The 21831-nt window shown below is 35.8% G+C and overlaps 1 protein-coding gene across 2 annotated transcripts in view; it reads left to right on the forward strand.

Annotated features, from left to right (window-relative positions):
* The window catches only part of Nrg (Neuroglian), a 57520-nt gene that overhangs the window by 17976 nt on the left and 17713 nt on the right, over nucleotides 1-21831 (forward strand). For both annotated transcript variants that reach the window (XR_012959697.1, XM_076121127.1), the window contains exons 4-6: nucleotides 945-1559; nucleotides 2473-2663; nucleotides 9811-10086. Coding sequence is in view for 1 of the 2 variants with exons in the window: in XM_076121127.1 (XP_075977242.1) it covers nucleotides 945-1559; nucleotides 2473-2663; nucleotides 9811-10086 (1082 nt within the window). In the remaining variant the exon portion in view is untranslated. The remainder of the gene's footprint in view (nucleotides 1-944; nucleotides 1560-2472; nucleotides 2664-9810; nucleotides 10087-21831) is intronic.

Raw genomic sequence — 21831 nt, forward strand, 5'->3', positions numbered from 1 at the left:
GTATAATATACTAGAAGCCGCCCACGACTTCGTCCGCATGGAAACCCTTCCCGCGTAAATCCCGATCCTTCGGGAACTCGAGGATAAAAAGTAGTCTTTGTGTTATTCTGGGTCTTGAGCTATTTATCAAATTTCATCGTAATCGGTTCAGTCAAATTTGCGTGAAAGAGTAACAAACATCCATACATACCTACATACTTACATACATACATACATACATATACAAACATACGTACATACATACATACATACATACATACGCACGTACGTACGTACACACATACATACATACGTACGTACGTACACACATACGTACATACATACATACATACAATGACAAATGTATGTTATTGTATGTATTACTTATGTTCTTATGTATGTACACATGTACATTCTCACAAACTTTCAAATTTATAATATTAAGTATGATTTCGGAATCAACAAAACCTCTATTTGTTTCACAAATAATTCGCAACCATTATACCATTTATTTTAGGTAGATTATCCGATTGCCCTTTTTAAAATCCTTTATCCATTTTATTAATCGAATAGTAAATAGTATTTACTATTATTATAAGTTATTTTATACATAAGCGGACGAAAACACAACAAAATACTACGCAAGCTATTACACCTACAACAACGATTGGCGACTTAATACTAAGCGGGACGCGGCCCGCGCGGCGCGGTATTGTAGTATGACGTCACAGCCGCTCACGCGGCTGTTAGCGGGACTCGATATTTTTCGAAACTTTGAATGCCTATAAAATCAAAACTATTTGGTATTTTTGACTGAAACAAAAACTAGTTTATATGTATACATACAGGCTATACTGTGTCAAAATTTCAAGCGATTTGGCATACCTAGTAACATTCTCCATTGTATGAGACGTTGAAGCACATAATATAGGTTTAATTAACAAAGATCTTTTCTGTGCAAACAGGTACAGATGGATCAAAAACGGCAAGCCGTTTGAATACTCGAGCTACGACAACAGAATCTCACAGCAGTCTGGACGCGGTACTCTCGTGGTCAGCCAGCCACGTGACGAGGACCTTGGACAGTACCAGTGCTTCGCCTACAACGAGTGGGGAACAGCCGCATCCAACTCCGTATTCGTACGACGAGCTGAACTCAATTCCTTCAAGGAAACTGACAGCCAGCAAGTCGTGATAGCCGAGGAAGGGAAACCTTTCAAACTCACTTGCGAACCTCCAGATGGTCACCCAAAACCTAAAGTCTACTGGATGTTGCAAGGCGACCAAGGCCAGCTCAAAACGATCAACAACTCCCGTATGACTTTAGATCCTGAGGGTAACTTGTGGTTCTCGAACGTGACTCGGCACGACGCTAGTGTGGACTTCGCGTACATTTGTACTGCGAACTCGATCTTCAGGAATGAGTACAAGTTTGGTAATAAGATTTACTTGGAGGTGACGCAGACTGGTATCGCTCCAACGCAGAACAAGCATGCGCCTGAACGACAGTACACTACGAGGAAGGTGGAGAAAGCTTTGAAGGGCAAGAAAGTTGAACTGTACTGCATTTATGGTGGAACGTAAGTATTATTTTATGTTGCTTACACATGTTTTAGTAAATATAGTTTAACTTTAATTCAATAACACTAGCATTGGTGTCCACATTCATATTTGTATTAATTAAATGTTGAAGTAATAAGTATGGATATATTATGAGTATTGGGTAAACTTATAACCATGGGGAATTATAGCCATAGCAATTATACCCTTATGCGTAGAGAACCCATGAATGTAAGCAATGAAACTCCAGACAGAAGTTATTATTAACTCATGACTGATTAAATTCGAATTCCGTCCTATTTCCTTAACAAACTTCAAGCACGTACATGAAATTAAATTAGCTACTAAATGAATGAACTCTCGACAATATTCAATTAAACACTAATGAATGCAGTAACTGGAACCCTTATTTCTCGCAACTGACCTATAGTTCTACGTGCATGAGTGGCCGCGAGCAGGCTTTCCTCTATCGTATTACAAGCGTTGAACCGACCAATTCGGTCAACGAAAGGATGTACTCAAGGTTGTGTACAACTAATGCTAAGAGACGAAATTAGAGCAACGATATGCCGTCTGGAATCGTAATTTGTCCTTGTGGATCAGTCTAGACCGCTTATTATTTATTATTCTAGTGTTTTATCAAGTTTTTATTATCCAGTGATAATATGTACGATCAATAGGAAAGAGCTACTTCAGAATGTTGGCTCAAAAACTGTCATAGATATTCTATTTGGTGTCCGGTCGTCCAAATTTGACGACCTCTGCTAGACTTGTTCACTCTACTTCTGATATTAGTTTAGGTATAAAGCGTATATATTAGTTAATCCGCAGAATACCTAAACAATAGGAGCCTAGAAATTCTAATCAACATTTTTTTTATTCGGATCCTAAGTCTTCATACTACCAAAAACTAACGTCCACTCTCTCCCCCAGGCCTCTACCCCAGATTGTATGGAAAAAGAACGGTCGCAGCATCCCGTCGTCTCAGAGCATTACGCAGGACAATTACGGCAAGACCTTAGTGATCAAGTACCCGACCTACGAAGACCAGGGCACGTACACTTGCGAGGTCAGCAACGGCGTTGGTACTGCGTTGTCGTACTCCATACTGCTCAATATTGAAGGTAAGAATACTGTTTTAACTGTCGTACTATTTTAGTTGAATAACAGTGACTCTATAAATATGATTACTTAGTATTTTTCAACATAAGTTGTCGGCCTATAACATGACTTTGTACCGAATAAGTACATAGCAAGACTAAGACGATGTCGGTGAAAAAAAAAAACGATATGTGACATATCAACCGAACCCAGGCATATTTCACCCGAGGGCACGTGTTGCAGTACATTCTGTCCCCTAGTTTATCCCTGACTTTTAAAGTTACTCTAACCACAACAAAGACGGCTTCATAAAATTTTCAGTGCTTTCAACGCGGTGTTGCCAATTATTTTTTAACTTACAAAGTCTATTATTTTTATAACGAAACTCTATTAACAGAGTAAATTGATCGACTTACAAAAGCCTCACAGTATAATGGGCTTTTAATATTCATGGATTAATTACGTAACTTAATTACTGTTGTTCTAAACGGGATAGACAACGACGAAATAAATGTTATATTCTTTTCGATTTTTCGTGATGTGGAATATCGATATTTGGAGATGATTTGATGATTCTCGTTCTGTAGGTATTTTTTTTTATTAGCGTCTAATGCATAAAATATAGTTAAAATTGATAACTAATTGATGAGCGTCATAGACAACTACATTTTTCATGGTCCTTTCCATTATCTGTCATTTGTTTCTAACGACATTTCCCGGACGGTAATTCCCCAGCCAGACGAATATTCAGACGTACGGCATATTACTGCTAAGTTTTTAAGTTTGAAAGGCACGCTCCAACATAGACAGCATATTTACACAAACTATACAAGTTGCAGACGCTAAGTTTAGCCAAACTTAACTCGGTTTGTAGAACTAAAAGCCGAAACTAGAGTGCTAGTTCTAGGAACTTGTTGTTTCTGAAAACGCATACAATAGTTACTGAATACGCTACTAAGTTCACAGCTTCAATATTCTATTGACGTCCAACAAGGTAACGTTGTTCCTAATATAGGTGTCCCTACACTGCCTACGCCATTTCCGCAATGCTAATTCATAATTGGAACTGCAAGGGTCGGCGCCATAATGAACACGTTAATTATTGTGTCACGAGCGTCATTTCCGCCGGAACGTTTGGAAGTTTGCTAGCGTTCGGAATTCGATTTGTTATTAGTTATGGTCGATTGTCAACCTTTTTGGTGCTGTAACATGACTTTTTGGTGTAATCACTTCCTTCTTCTTCCAATCTTTTTATAGGGATTGGAATTTAGGTCAAGGTTTACAGAAAATTCCTCTCTGTATATGATAAAGCATATTTTTTATTTCCCATACCGTCGAGTTTGGTCGAAATTCCACGGTTATAGAAATCTCGATAAAAATTCTCCCCAAGTATGCGCATTGTTTTAAAGAGAATATTATTTTCAATGTCTTATGTAAAGCATAAAGGAAATGGTTTAGAAATTGCTAAACAATGTTCTCCATAGAAAATAGACTATGATGATGTAATGCCATATCACGCAAGGTATTCTTTTTCAAAACAGATATTTCTCAAAATAGAGCTCATTTTCGGTAACGTCGGAGCCACTTGACAAAGGTCGACAACTCGACATTTGAGCCTGAAACATTTTATTATTCAGTTCCAGTCTCATGTAATATGTATCTCTTTTGTTCACATCCAGACGTTATGGTTCATAGCAAATTATAAATGATGTCATCGGTGACGTGCCTTATGGTAAACAGATGGTTTTTGTCGTAAAATATAATTATATATTTTTATGTAATGATGGTGTAATGTCTATCAAAAGATTCGTTGCTTTTATCGCACGTGTAACGATCGCTAACTGGAAAACCGTAGAAGACCTAGTTGGCCCGACCAAAAGCATGTATTTATTATTATCACATGATTCTCTGAATTAATACCAAGTATATTTACATTTTATACCCGTTCAAATACCTCAAGTCCCCGATATAATCTCATGGCTAGATCTGCGATGGCTGGAAGGTTTATACAATCCAACTTAAGCATTAGTGAATGCAGCATCTTATCCAAAAACTCTAATAGTCGGTCCCTCAAGAGCATATGAGTCTATCAGATCATGTTCACCGGGTTATGTACGCCATGCCACTCAAGCTTGTTTATTCGGGACAGAACCATAATATATGGCGCCAGGCTTAGAAAGCGTGGAATTTCACCTTCTGGGATTTTCCAAAAATCCTCTCTTAGTGCTCCTTTACAGGAGTAATCGTCATACCAAATTGCAACTTTATACGCTCATTATTTTCGGCTGTGCGTTGTCTACCACTCGGTTACAGAAGACAACCAGGCTCAGAACAAATGCTCGTGCTCATCACACAATTGGAAAACTTGTCTAAATCGCTTTAGTTGTCCAAAATCTGCCAGCATTTTAACCTAGATATCATAGGTCAATTCGTCTTGGCAAGTTATTTTATGTAAGGAGCCATAACGACTGCTATTGTGGCAGACATTGCTTTTATTAACACTGAAATATACTCCCCAGTGTAGGGTGTTTTATAATGAGGCAATAATAATAACTAGGGACATTTTGGAAAGGACATTTAGGAGTAATTACTTCTTAACATGAAAACATATAAGTTTTAATTAGAAGCTAGGAACTGCTTGTCGTTGAACAGAATTATAGATGAGCAAACTAGTGGTTAGTACTGGTTAGTACATCAGTGCATTAGTAGTCTACAAAGGGTTCAGTTGAAGGGCATTTTGGTGAACGAAGGCAATTAATAGGCGTTTCATTTTGTTAAGATACTTTTTATTTCAAGAATCTTCAGTGATAAACTCTCTAAAATGATTTGTCACAGACGGTGGCCAAATAAATGTATGTTAAAAAAAATACTGCTATTTTGTTTACCGAACAATTTTACGAACAACATGACTCTAAATGTAGCTAAATATTAGTTGTATTGAAATAAACAGATAATTTTATAATCCGTTTCAGTATTAACAGCTCAACAAACTGGCAATAACAGCAGCTTAATATGTTTCTGAACATCCATAACTAACGCATAACTGCATACACTCGTGTTTAGCCAACATTGTATAATGTACACGTACTCTTCCGCGTCTAGTTGGAAATAACTAGATTATTATGGGGTTTGAACCGTCTGATAGCTTGTAAATTGTTTTATAACTACGATAATAGGCTGCAGAGTAATTTCATATCGCTGAACATAGTTTTCGTACATTGATTTTCGGTATAATATTATGTAGTCAGTAGATTTTACTATGGACTGATTTTTAGGCTTCCGTACCCAAATGATAAAAATGGAACTCTATTACTGAGGCTGAGCTGTCTGCCTGTTTGGTGTGTAAAGTAAGTGAATAGATTTTGCAATGAACCGAATTTTATGATTCAGAACTTTATACGTAGAATAGTTTTGATGGTTTTGTCGTATTTCTCAAGCAACGGTTTAAAATATTTCATCAAAGAAATCTATTTGACGTTAAACAAGTCAGGCCTAAAACTGATGTGGAGTTATTCTATAGTTTGTTCGTATAATATTTCTTCATGCTTAGTGGTTTATTGAAAGTTACAAAACTATATCGAATTAGATATCGAAACCACAAGCAGCACTGTATGTGGACTGCCTTTTATTCTATAGGGCTGCTACGAACTCCTTTCATTCAATGTTCAGCCTTTCGCTACTAAACTAATACATAAGCTTTGAAACAAGTGGTAGTAACTCGTAGGTTGTACATACATAATTACATGTATACTTAATATCGCGCTTTTTTCCATAGAGGTAGGCATAGACCAAAGAAACGCGTCTTGATACGATCCTTACAAACTTTCCTTGCCTCATTCACATCTATACATCTTGTCATACAATAGGTTATCTATTCAAAAACTATGGAAGACCCGTTTTTCCTTCGCATTTGGTTGTACCAAGCCTCAGTGTTAAGAAATAAAATTCATGTTTTGAATTTTACAGTCGGTTTAGCACGGAGATAAACTCGTTCCGCCATGAATAAGATATGTGTCATGAAAAATATAATAACGGGAAGTGGTCGAACATCCCTCTTTTAGCTTTTGCTTTGCGTCCCTCGAATATCGGGTATATCCGGAGAACGGATGCAATATGAAGGGGTAGATGGTAGAGCGACTTTGCAGTTAATGTGTCTTGTTATTAGTTAACCTTCGTCTTCTATTTGCTAAAATCTTGACGGGTTTTGCCGTATTGCAGAATAGTACGTTTCTCCTTTTCTAGTCTTTATATTGTTTTCCTAAGCAAGTTTGAGATCATGTATTGATTTGTCCCGATGATAAAAAAAGGCTTATCATTCTGTTTGGATATTTTTGACGTGGTTGTCATCATTATAAAAGTCGAACGTTTGGTTCGTAAAGACTTCAAATGACGCTCATGAGTAAAATATCTTCTTAATAATCATGCCGATGAGATAGAGTCGATGCCGAAATATTGTCTGAATTGAAATTGGTTTCCATGTCTATCGATGTATGTTTTCTCTTGTAAACAGTGGTGTTAGCCCTGAACATATAGTGATACTCTGAAGTAAACTGGTGAACGCATGTCCAGTGTGACGCAATTCACTTGTCATGCACGCAAATAACTCGGTAACCCAGTTGGCCGGCCCTTTTTTATTGCCCCGTGTCGAGCTTATTATAGCGCGGGATTGTTTTGTAAATATACCATTATATTATGCTGTATAAATACTTCCAAAGTAATATTAGAACTACGAAACTTTGTCTGTATGTTACGCCTAAAATACCACTGAATCGATGATCATAAAATTTTGCATGAAGATATTTGAAGACCCGGGATCAAACATAGACGACTATATGCAACGCGAAAGCCAGTATGCTAGTGTATTATGGAGCTATTAAGAAAAAGAAAGTCATTCAAATGAACAAAGTGATTGCAATGATCTCGTCCGGTTAATTTGTGATGTTTGTTCAAAGCAATTGCTTAATCAAGTGATACTTAGATACTGGAATGTTAAGAGCTTCATGAATAGTCCTTTCTTATTTGCGTACAGACAACAGGACGATGTCTCTCAATTTCAAATTTTCTTCCTATTTGATCAGAAACATTACCAAAATAATGATAACTTTTCCGAGTGTCCTACATTGCATTCGTCTATGCACGAAGTGTGTAGTAAATTGTACCGCAGTAATGCATCTTCTAGCGCACCGTAATCCATATTGATCGACTTTTTCGGCTTCTAAGAGAAGCACATAATTTTTACCACTTAGTAGAACAGGGCTTACTAATAAAAAAGTCACCGGCACACATTTTCCTTGTTACCGCTCACTGCCTGTCAGAGCTCTTTAAAAGGACATCAATCACTTTCGCTTGATGAATCCTATTCATTACTTCGCTCCCATGTCACCATTCTTTAGAATCTTTTTTTGATCCTTGTCATCGCTACCACAGATTTATTGTTAAAATATTTCAATCTGCCGTTGAAAGAAAAAATATATATTCGTATACACGACTCCCGTCTTCAAGTTTTAAAACTACTTCAGAAAATGTACGGCTCTTTGCAAAAACTTGTGTAAGATGTAGGAACATCGTATGAAAAGCCTCGGGCTGTTTGTAGTTTGTCTACATTTGGCGTGTTACGTCTGCAATTCGTCTAGATTGCGAGCACTTGACTGTGTGCAGCCTGCCGTAATCGCTCCAGGCATTGTGTACTAAGAGTGAGGAATCTTATCCTCGACGTAATTTAAACGCTACGGTAAAGCAAGAAAAGTACCATGTTTCTACAAAGTTTTGATACAGATCGTCAGTTTGAGTGTTTTTAAAATGAGTTTTCTTTGTTACCGTTCAGAAATAAGGAATAAATGGTCATTGTATTGTCGAGTTTCGTTCGAAGTTTTGTTCCTGAGGAAACATTAATATTACTTAGAGTTTCTTAAGTCTTGTTCAGTTATTTTTGAAATATTTAACAGTGAAGTTTGTTATTACACATAAAAACAAACGAAATGAAGTATAGAGTAAGCAAGAGGTGATTTGTACCCATCTCGAACACATTCACTACATCTAATGCCGCATTAAAATGTTGTAGGTTAGAGTAGTCGATAGGTTTAAAGGAGGTCAAGATGTACTACATGCCTTATAACATTATAAACCATTCAACGTACTTTGTACAGCTTTGTTAAATACAAAGTGATCATGTAAGGGACCACTGTTCCTTACGAAGAAATGTTGAAAAGAATCATTAACTAGATAGATCAATGAATATTCTATTGTGTTAAAAAAAGTATTGTTTGTTTCTTAAACTTACTATCAAGTTATTTCAAATCGTCATGAGATTTTGACTCTGTTAAATGTCTCGAATATGCTAGTTGCTTCTGAAAAGAAACGACAAAAATCGCTCAGTATGCTCTTCTGAATTGCCAACATGTATTTTATTGCATTTAATTAAATCACGAATTTGCTAATTTTACTAAAGCTTCATTTTGTTCAAGATGCATTGTCTTCTATCAAGGCATTGATCGCGGCAATCTTTCTTAATTCCACCGTAGATTGATTTGTACTCTCTCCACGTGGAACCCCTCGACTATTCTTTATTAAGTTCCTACCCTTCGACAGCCCGAAGACTTATTGCTGAGGGATATTGACATAATCACTTCACTTATAGAGCGCATTATGTGTAATAGGTGCACGAGGGAATGTGCTGTCCGTTGATGTATTTCGGTAACTACCCACCAGGGAAATTATAGGGGCAAAATAAGTGCATACTTTGATGTTATATTGACCATCAGTTTAACTAGTAAATACTTGTGTTTAATGATTATCGGAATTGCTATGTGAGGTTTATAATGCAGCCATGTCTAATGTATTGGGTCCGGATATGTCGGTTTGAAAAGAACAACTTTCATCTAGTATTTACAACTTGTTTTAAACGATTTTCTAGAAATGTTAGCATTACTCCGATGTCAACATACTTGAAACGTTAGCATAGAGAAGTCTTTGAATAATTTCAAGCATCCGACAATAAAAAAGGAAACAATTAAGAGGTCAAATATTAACATGAATGAAAGTATAAAAACTTACTTTTTAAGAACGAATGAAATTAATGCACTCATCATTTGACCACACAGCAGTCTGTTATAATCCTTGTTGAAACCACTGATTAACCATACATTCTAATAATTTATTTTTCTCCCACAGCCGCACCCTTCTTCACCGTCGAGCCAGAGATCAATAACCTCGCGGAAGGCGAGACAGCCGAGATCAGATGCGAGGCCGGAGGTACTCCAGTCCCGAAGATCACTTGGATCCACAACGGCAAGCCCATCGAACAGGCTGAGCCGAACCCTCGGCGTCAAGTCACGGCCAACTCGATCATCATCACTAACTTGGTTAAGAAGGATACTGGCAACTACGGTTGTAACGCTACAAGCTCCATCGGATACGTGTACAAGGATGTCTACATCAATGTTCAATGTGAGTACTAAAATTTATTTGTAGATTCTTTTACAAATTATGATATCTATAGATATACTTCGTTTATTTTTGTCGACGAAAATTTGTGCTTGTTTTTAGGCTGTAATTCCAAGACCGTCTTTGCGTCTACGGTACGGTAGTTTTATCCTAACGTGTACTGTGCAGACAATTTCGTTATCTCTAATGCCTACACCGCAAGGCTTTGAATTTTCACTCAATAAATCTTTCAAAAATAGGTGGTATATAGCCGATTGACGACCCGAAAACACTTTTTAGACTTAAGTAATCATACCCTAAATTAATTTTATATTGGTTAACGTAAAGCTATATATACTTACAATTACTTACTTTTACAATTTCCTATACTAAAGTTGAATAAACAAAATCCATTTGAAATAGCCTCGTATATTTGTCATAACAATTTTACGTAAACTCGTGTGGAGCGCGACCTTGGAACGCAATTTTCAGTAATTAATTTTCTCGTGAAGCTACGTTATAGTACGTTGGGAATGTCAACCCGACTTGTGACTTTTAATTCAATGAATTTTTATTTTAAAGCATATGTTTAAGACTGCGTAGAGCACAAAAATACAGGAGTAAGAGACTTTTTTTATCTAAGGTTATATAGGTATTATGTACCTTTATAATATTCAGTGCCATGTGCTCTAGAGACATATTACTAGTGAAAGCTTAACAGACTGAGTTTTTATTAACACTATTTCTTTCTAAAAGCAACGGTCTCAGCATACAACTTATAGCACCTTACAAATAACTTGAAAGTCACGCATAATAATTGTCTAAAAACGTCAGTTTGTACCACATGTCAATCGATGCAGGTAGTCCACATAGAAACTAATCCTTACAACTGTTCTCGCGTCGACACTCGATTTACTACGTGCACACTTGTACGTGCAACTAGTAAACATATATGTCCGTTTGATACAGTTGCAGCAGACGTAAAGATGTTGTGGGCAAGAGAAACAACGATAGCATTCGGTACCACACGTTATTGAATGGTAAACGACAATAGGTTCATCAAAAATTATACGGGATCATTATTGTCATAAGGCTCCCCACTTGTACTTGTATGATAATTTTATAACACACTTAAGATAGATTTGAAATATCTGGAGCAGCACCGATTTTGAAGGAGTTTAGGGTAGAAGAAGATGTGGAGTAACATTCAAGCTTTATTTTCCGATTCAAATAAAGTTGAAAGCATCAGCCAGTAAATTTTATTAGAAATATTACACGCATTTGTCTACAGTTATACGCATTAAAAACATCGAGCAAGTTTAAAACATTTCCCTCGTAGATATCCCGTCACTAGTTTCCGGGAAAACTAGGACAGACAACAACACATACTGTTTTCCTACTTCCACTGACTTCCAGTTAAAATATGTGCAAACTCGTATACCTATAGAATAGTGTACGGCATTTTAAAATGTATGTTGTTGCTAAGTCGACATGTCTTGAAGGCAGGCGCCACGGTGCCCAACGTTCCACATTTTATATTACTTCACCATTGTTTTATGGTCTGAAAATAATTTTATGGAGACTTTTCTTAAATTAGGTCGGTAAATTGAATACTTGTACCAGTGATTCATGAATGGGTAATACAGATATTAAACAAAAAAATACTTGAGAAACTTGATAGTTATTTAAGTTAGAACCTCGAACCGAAGTTAAGTTCATACATACTATAATGCTTTTTCCCCGACCTAATATTAGTATATCTTAAATAAATGAATTGCAAAATTTTCTGGAACTGAAATTTGCTTACGCTTCTACAGCCGCTCCGGTTCCAGTTGTTCTTTTCGAAGTTATGTATCTAAGTGGTCCCGTATGTTATCGAAAGTATTTCATGTTTTCCTTGCAAAATGATAGCCACAGTTCAAACATAGTGAACTCCATAAGATGGTAACAAATATTTATACAATTCCATAACAAAAATCGATACGGAATTGTGTCACGGGTTAGTACTAAGCCGATAACGATCTGCTTACTTAGAAACAGTAATACTGTTATACAATTTATGTAGAAAACGACATACCTAGTACTACCTAGGTCATTCATTGAATGCCTGGAAGTAAGGGAATTGTCGTCATGTTTTCATACGTTATAGGAATCGGTCGACAGGAATATCTATAAACGATAACCAATTGCTATGCAAATTAAAAGTGGTATAAGGGTTGAAAAACTTATCACGGTATAGAAGGTACGGTTTGGTTTTGACAGTGATGCTAAAAGATAATAATGAAAAAAAAAAAAGAAAAAAAAAAGGATAGACATAAAAAGAGATGAAAGGGTTTTTTGGGACTGATTTAGAAAGTTAAGTAATTTTAAATTGTCGAAGGCTTGATCAAGAAGACATCCCGCTTTGTTTCGAACTTTCAACCCGTGAGTCGGTCAGCTTAAATGCTACATATTTATCACAATCAAATTCGCGAACATAACTTCATTTGCCTTGCACAATAAACAACACGATTTTATTATACGTTTCCTTTCTTAACAAGTTATACACTAAACTTTTATAAGGAAACGACGAAGCTTAGCCACCATAAACTGTCACTCATAGTTAATTATGATTCAAACTTACGCACATACATACTTTACAAGCTAAATTGATCCATATTTGTTGGGACAAAAGGTTGAAATTTAGGCGAAGAGTAAAACCACTTGGCACGGGCCCCTAGTACTTGTAAATGAACCCATAAATACTGGGAATAAATCTTATTATGTGGAAAAAAGTTGGTACAATCACGTCACAGTTGATCTGGTGTTTATAATAGGGGAGGAAATCAATATTCGTATTGAATAAGCGTCGTAAGTTAACCATAGTGTGCCTAATGGAAATAAATATGGATGCCGTTTGCAAGTTTCTGTTGTTAGTTTTTCTTTATTTAGTTAATAGTTACTGACTTGTAAGGATAGTTTTCTTTACGTTTAAATTATTTTATTATATGTTATTGATAGATCGTTTTTCCAATACTTTGCTACATACAACTTATGTACGGTTTAGTAATGAGCCTATAGCAGCAAAATCGCTATCGATCGGCTTCGTTAAGTGTTTTTTGTTAGCGAGTACAAAATCGATTCTCATTTGCAATTTATCTAGATGCTCTACTTGATATTGCTTGTAAATTAAGTAGGCTTACAATAACGGGCTGAATTTTAATGAACGGCCGTTTTAGTAGAGTCATATTGTAAAGTACCCTTAGTCCCGACAAGTACTCAAAAATAACCATTTTAAATGAAAGTAATTTCATATCATAATAATTTATAAGTAATTTTGTTTAAAATTTAAGAAGACTATTATGGTCTTGTAATTTACTACAAAAATATGCGACAATGGTTTTTAAGTATCAAATACTTTTTCTTGAATATACTTTTCTAAAAGTAATTTTAAAGATGAATCTAAATTAAATGATTTTTACGTTAGGAATATTGTTAGAGAAATTATTATTATTATTCCTAAGAAAGTGTTTGGCTCAATCTCCCTTTGAGTTTTTCAAACTTATATTTCCAAATAAACGTAATACAGCTTTTGGAAGTCACTATTATTACATCATTTTGGAACTCCTCGATTACAAGAGCCGACAAGCTATCAAGCTATGAAAATATGATGATGCACCGAGCTTACGAGTTGATTTGATGTCACGGTCGAAGCGTTAAATCATTTGAGTGACTTAAGTATGACGACACCCTATTGAGAACTTGTCATAACCTTGACCGCTGCGAGATTGAATGTGTGAACATGTGAATGGAACTAATGCATTACTGATTATTTCGTTAAGTTGATCATCTTGGTGTAATTCATATCGTTATCGATGTCTGGATGGTCTGGGTTGTTGGGATGCTTTCACAGATCTAGTATTTAGTTGTTTCTTTTAAAATGTCTTCCAATAAAATAGTCATATTCTAGACGCTCTATCAGCTTCATAGCTAATCATCTGTTACTTATCTTTTGCCTTTGTGTAAGCATTTCGTAAAACATAAAATTGTTCCTTACTGGGGGACAAGACCCTTGTTCAGTGTTTTTTTAACGGGATGAGGCCCCATACGTACACATCACATTGTGAAAACAATACAAAATAATTCATCAAAAGCGTATGCCCAGTACTTAGACAGTAATGGTTTAATGATAAATGATTCACGCCTATATCAGCGCGCAAACGAAAACGAAACGGCGGCGGCGCGTAAACAAAAGAATTTCTGAATCATTTTCCCTTCCGTTTCACGGGCTTTGTGCGGCGACCAGCTAGTTACCGGGATCCGTTTGTATCTCCCTTTCTAATACAGTATTCATAACAAAAGGGAAAAGTATTGTGGAGCCTATTATCCCCGGTTTTAGCTGAAGTGTGTACGTGAACATTTCGCCAGTTATGATTTCGTCCTATCTATGAAGGGTGTGCCTTAGTGCCTATTACCAACGGAATTTCCTACCGGGAAATATCCGACCGAATTAGGATTTCGAAATACACTATTGAGATTGTTATGTATCGAATCTCGTATAGAAGAATATCCCAAACTAGACGTAAAACGTACATTTGAGTCACATGTAGCATGAGAGAAGTATCATGTTTAGCAATAGATCATTGCGTGCAGAGAGTGAAAATGATGCAGGTAGATCTAAATTCCAGTAAATTTTCAGTTTTCATCAATAAAACAAAAAACTATTTCAATAGTTCAAACAATTTGTATAATTATAATTCAATTTAATATAACAAAGTGAGGGCATGATCGCGTGGAATATTAAAACAGTCTTTAATTAATTTCGCTTACAAATCTTATCAGTTGCACGATATTTCATTCAACCAGTACCTGTGTTTATTGTCCGAGTCCCTGCATTACGTGGATTGTGTTACTTCATTACTTATTTTTATGGGCCTTTGCGTAGACAGTACAGTAAATTGCGTTGTAAACTGCCTACTAAAGCGTTTACACGGAAGGTTTTGTTTTAAGTGTTTTCTACTATCTAGTAGTGTTAATAAACCACTAGTTCCGTATGTAGGCACTTGTTTATTCATTCAAGGGATTCTAAGTTTAGTTATGATGACGCATTGCTGCTTGCAAGTTAGCTTCAAGTACTTAACCTATATCATAGTCAGCCAAAAAATATTGGAAGATCTAACCGTATCTTTGGATAGGATGGATATAAAACCTTATAAATCCTAAAATTGAACAAATCCATATTTTAAATTTATATGCACAACCCGTTTCATATTTCGCAAATATATTCAGCTCGCAAAATGCATAACCCAATTTCCGTGCAGCAGTGCTCTCCCAGATCAATTACTATGAGTTATCTGTGCGCATACAACTGTGACCCGGGAACACGCAGGCACCCAGCCATGACCTAGATATCCCGGGCTGCCTTGTGACCCGACCTATACTGTACATATAAAACATAATGGCTTTTTTATTATCATATCTGCGTTGTTATATAATAATCTTATAGGTAAATTGGAGTTTTCACTTTGAAAACTGTTTCAGATAGTTATTAGCTAAGCTTTTGCATTAAATGCTGCTGTTTTGTTGCTGCTGATTTATGTCGCTTTCCCTCGGGGTTACAATTATCTGTCAGTAAAGTGATAAAATGACATTATACAGATTACGACTAAGCCGAGCCTCTGCAGCGTTTATTAAAGAGACAATAAGAATATAGTACAGAAATGGTTTAAAGCCTTAATTCTTAAAATACCTTTGGAATGGAAAGTTTGACCTAAAATAAAATGTTGATAAAGAAACAAAGGCCCTGTTTCACGACCTCTAAAAATCTATCATATAGCTTATCAGCTGAAATTTCAGCAGTTTTTATATACTTCTTTGGGAAATGGGTAACCAGAGACAATCACTTTAGTACCTGTTTTGACGGCGTAAGTTAGGACGATATGAGATAGATGTCTCTGTTAATGATTAATGTATGTAATTATCCCTTGACGAAAGTCCGACAAGATCAAATGACTTAACTCGTGAAAATGTAGCGACGAACATGTTTGATGTTTCATGACCCTTTTGATGAATTGTTTATTAGTATGATTAGTGTAAATTAGACCGTTGTAGGGACAGACATGTCCATTTCGACATACCTACTTATGTTACCAGATCGAGTAAATCGATACTCAAACTTAGCTTGATGTTGAGATATTATTTGAAAGAACTAGTGCAGTTTTAATAACTTTGAATTATTTACAAGTATTTGCTGATTATTCTTTATCCCGCATGGGTTCTCAAGTTGTCTTTTCTCATCATTCTTCCGTGTGAATTATAAACTAATACATACCCAAAATTGCACCGTACTCACTTGTGACTTGACATTCAATTGAACCTATCGAGATATACTTACAAATAGATATGAGTAAGACCTCGCCCATCCAACACGAAGTCACGTTCGACCTTACAACTCACCAAATATGCGTTCAATTTGTAAATACGACCATATTCCAGCAAACGACAGTGCAGCTGCACCCCTAATTGTGTAATAGCGTGATTGTGTGACGTAATTCTTTACTGCAGGGGTTGCCAACAAAAAATATTGTCGGGGTTACAAACTGTTTGGTTTAATCTTGTTTATGTTATTTTGTTTCGGTGTTGTCAGCGATCGGTTATGATATTGTGAAATGCGATTATATGAATCGGTTGTCGATGGAGGAAAATACTGTGTTTTTTTGTATGAATGATATACAATTACCTACGTCAGCTTTGTTTTTATTGCTTTAGTTTTCTTTGCCCTAACGATTATCCGGTACTGAGGTTATGTGATACGATATTTAGTTTAACCGTAAAATGGGTTTTGTTATTTGTACTTTATTTAATCTTTACAAAAACATTTTTATAAATAGACAGCTGTCGCCTGTCGGTAGCCCCTATCAAACAATATCTTTTTTACTCAAAAGAATCAATAAGTTTTAAAATCTGCAATACTTTTTATACATATCGCTTCAATTTCACATTAAGCGGGTACAGGAGCACCCTTACCTGAAACCGTATACATTTTAACCCCCGGCAGTGTATCATTGTAGGGTCAACAGGAAAATTTCACTAAGCAAAAGATTATTGTAAATCAAGAGATACGAGGTTATTCTATATCGTTTCCAGATAAGCACTATAAAATGTAATTGATTGAGAAAACGTCATAAATAGTTAAATAATTATGTATATTTTGAAGTAGTGGCAATACAAGTTCTTTATGAATATCAGAGATTCTATGGAAATTAAAGGTATAAAATTAAAGTAGGTAACCTATTCTTTTCAAAACATTTTTGTACACGCATAAAGACATTTAGAAGGTTTTAGTTTAGCATATGCTTTTGCTGGCCGTACATTATCTACCTACAAAGTTGGGTGTGGCAAAAGGGCGTGAATTAACGCCCGAACTTTTTTCCATCGAGTTCGATAACCTTGTGTGACTCATCCCAAAATCCTAATACGTCACAAGGGTACGGATACACCTATTTACTAAGGATTAGGGATGTTATGGGTACACAATTTCGGATACGGATATATTAATAACTCTATATCGATTTCGGATAATAATATGGTGACGAATCTTTTTAGATTATCCGCTATAATTATAATATTACGCCTGTTTTATCCGAAAATGTAACAATGTTAGCCTCAATGTTAGCTAAGTAATAGGGGACGAGCATATTACAAATGTGAAAAGTAAACTTTAGTTCCGGTTACGGTAAAAAACTAATACAATAAATAAGACTACCCTTAAACGAAACTTTTCTATCGGTCACGGTTTATCGTTTCGTTTCGAATATCCGATATTTTCGGTTTCGGAGCTTCATAGCATCTCTAATATTTACGCCTTATTCCCTAAATGTGTCATATTGTGTATGTTTATTGGCCCATTAAATAATTGAGTTACGAGATTGAAGGAAACGGAAATATGATTCGGCAGTTCTAGAAAATATTGTTCCCGGTTATAGTCTGTACGTCGTAAAAATATTGTGGTACGGGATTTCTATTTTATTATGTATTGTAACTGTACAGCTATTTATGTAAGTAATATGAGATATATGGACCATATGAGGCTGTTTATAAAAATCTATACCTTTCTGTCTTGCAGGGAAGGTTTTAGACCTGAATGTTCCTATAGCTACCGGCTTACCTACCGTGGAGTAAGCACTGACTAGTTATTCCATGTGTTGTTTTTCAATCACGTTTAAAACTGTCTGTGAGAAAGACAAAACTCCGGACTCCCAATTTAAATTACGTTTATTACTAAGAAAGAGAAAGTAACCAAATAAGCACGATTCTACAGAATTTCTTCGTCCTCGTGTTTCAAAAGACACGTATACCGACGGTCCCTGTAGCCATTAGATAGCTGTCGTTAATCTGAACCAGTGTCCTTCGGGCACGAACAATACCGACATAACCTACGAAAGATAAATAAATACCAACCAGTTTTGGCATTACTCCTGAATCCACTTATTCTTTAAGCAACGAATAAGATTTATAAGAAATTCAAGCTTCGCTGAAACATGACATAATGTGAACGTGTATTTTATTATTTATTACACAATCACATCGCGGCTCCACGAGGCTTCTAAGAAATTTCGTACAACACTGATTTAGGACACGTGTACTCCACACAACATATTATGATACTTAGCAACAAAAATATAGTCGCGTTTTGTTAGTAATATAATTTTTCCAACTTCGAAACTAATATTACAACGGCTATAACTTTCCAAGTCAATTTGAAAGATAATAGATCCCGCTTTATTAGATTTCCTTTGAAATCTTTGAGCCAAAATCATTCACTAAGTTATAATTCGATCATAGCGGTTGATTGTGTGAGCGATGAGGACGATGTAGGAAGTACGGGCATTTAGATTAAGATGGACAGTTTCAAAGTACTGGAAATACTACGTTATGTCACCACCGGGTGATTGTAAAGGCGGTTCGTCCGTCCTGTGATAAACCAACGGTGACCAACAATACGTCCAATGTATTTATACGGAAATCCAGCTTATACCTGCTCTTGAATTGTATTTTTCCCGTAGTATTTGCCGCTGGGTATCAGTTCAATCGTTTTGACATAAATAAAAGACAAAAAACACATTCACAATAACATTTTATAGTATTAAAGTATGGTTGGAAGGTTTGTTCACGCCAATATTTGCATACAGTCCAATGTTTGTAACATCAAATATGCAAGGACGTGCAGGTCGTAATAATCTCGTTGAATATAACAAACTGACAGTTTAAATTCGTTTTATAAAGCGTGGTATACCTCTATAAATAGCGCTTGCAATTTATTTATTCACAGTTTCATTTGCGTAGGATTTCATACGAAAACAACAAAGCTTTTGATGTCACGTCTCAAGGATTCTATAAAAAATGGCGATCGATATGCTTACGTCATATAATAAATAGTCTCATTGGTAACAATATTGGATTTACATAACACACGTAGATCAGATACGATTCAAATATGTCCTTCAACGAATAACGTAACATTAATGGACTAATAGTCGTTATTTTCTGTTATAAATTTTAGTAGCAGGCTTCAAGTCTATCGTTAGTAGTTAGGTGTATTTCGGAACAATGAACCCTCAGTAGCTCACAATTTATAGGTTGGATCTGTGCCCCATTCAAAATTAGTGTTTATTGCACTTCTGCCTCACCATAATACCACACCCATATCTCCCCATAGCAGCTTTTGTTATCAGCGAAATACCGGGCTCGCATCGCAGCCAAAATTTACGTGCTTTAACTGCAAAGCGGCACATTACAAATCGGTGGCAAACAATAAGGAAACCAAACCAAGCAATGATTGTTATCTGATCTCCATTCGCAAGACTATTTCCCTAAACATACCATTAAGATGAAGAAACCCTCGGAAAACCAAACAGTACAATCAACGGTTTATTTTGGGTAATACAAACCGTAACACGACTTAACGATGGTAATTTGAGAGTTCAACCTGATTGCTCTTTTCATACGATGTGCCTAATGACGCTTAGAGATCGCTTATTTATTCCCCCTACTCGAATTTCCGTCGCGAATTTTCGTAAGCTCTCTTCCCTTACTTGTAAAGTTTGTCTACCGAAAATCGTGAATTTGTATAGTATTTTATTATATTTCAATGATAAAGTATTCATCCCTTCAAGACGACAAGCAATAAATCTTGCTTTACTTTATTTGGAGTAAAATGTATTTTAAAGGACCACCCTGCTAGACGAATCGTCTCAGGCGTTTTAATCGGCTTACACTCATATTTAATGTAAGACGTTGTAAGTAAGCTTCAATTTGAATTGTACCTCGTCTACTTACTACTTATTCTGATAAATGACTAATTAAGTATGCGGGATGCGTTTTTCTTTTAACTTCTTTAAAAAACTTTTCTTGTGAAGCTTAATTCTTTGGAAGGAATATCTTTTTCCATTTTTACTTTTCTTCGCTTCTTTCCCGGTGACTCATGGAAAGGTGACTATGGGCTTACATCTGATAACTTAGTATAATAAACGTAAGCTTCTAAAGGGTAGATACCGTGCCCTTCTTGTGATATAAAATGTATTGTCATGAGAACGAATTTTAACAGGTAATAAGAATGTTTTTCATTCAAATTGGCAATGCCATCTTGTTCGTTTAAAAATGTACTCACTTTCTTTTCAACACCTTTTTGGATCCATAGGTTTAAAGAAGACTAGAAAATACTTCAATTATAAAGATCACTGCTACATACGGATCGTATAATCTTGTTGCCAGTTAAATCAATGTAAATCGCATCTTTGTCATACTCTTGCACAAGCGTACATGACAAAATATGAGCAAAGTCAATAAAGTTGGTGTAAATTGTCCAATTTTGTTTGCAGACGTGCCATTTATTTCGCCACGTCTCGCCGTCATAACACTCTGAATTATTTTAATGAACCGTGTACGTGCTCACGTGAGGATACTTAGCTGATTGAATAACTCATTTAATTACTGACAATATGGAGTTTTAATTTGTAATGTTTTGTTTTTAATTAATAGTAGAGTTACTCTCTGAAATGAGTTAGTTGCGGACATGTAAAGAAGAGAAATGTTGCTGAAGTAAAAATGATATTTTTTTAGTATTATTCTCGGTTTGTGAAAAAAAATTTAAAAGCCGAAGATGTCTTTCTTTAAAATTAATGGTTTACTTGGACTTAGGAGAAGAAAACCAAAGTCCTCAATTTCCGTACTTATCTTTGACAGTAATTCAACCTTCTAACGAAAAATTTATTTTTGTTTTTTTTTTTGTTCCACAAGAAATAACAAGGGATTTTATTGCGGGTTCCCCATGCAAACAAATTCGAATATCTTATGCACCCCAAAAATGCATTAAGAGATAAAAAGTATCAAATTGTTTTGTTATGAATTTATTCTACAACTTTGTTCCCCTAAATGTTTTCGTAGACAACAGCGAGAACTACACCCGTAAACATCCTCGAAATATATAAAAATACAGTTAAAGAACTAAGGAACTAGTTACTAGTTAAGTTTGATAAGTATTAGATAACGCAACCAAGTGATAGCAAATGTATAAAAAAAAACTGACAAAAATCCAGCTGATACACTAACCGCTACTTTTCCAACGGTAAAACCGGGATTTATTGTTCTAAATACACATTAGGCTATGTTCCAAGATGGAATACGTCTATTGAGCACATCCTCGGCGGTCGGCATTACTCGGCATCTCGGCACACATTCACACGCCCACACTTCACCGCGCGAAATACATATAACGACATTACAGCCACA

Source organism: Anticarsia gemmatalis, chromosome 1, assembly GCF_050436995.1.
Source record: "Anticarsia gemmatalis isolate Benzon Research Colony breed Stoneville strain chromosome 1, ilAntGemm2 primary, whole genome shotgun sequence".
Lineage (NCBI taxonomy): Eukaryota > Metazoa > Arthropoda > Insecta > Lepidoptera > Erebidae > Anticarsia > Anticarsia gemmatalis.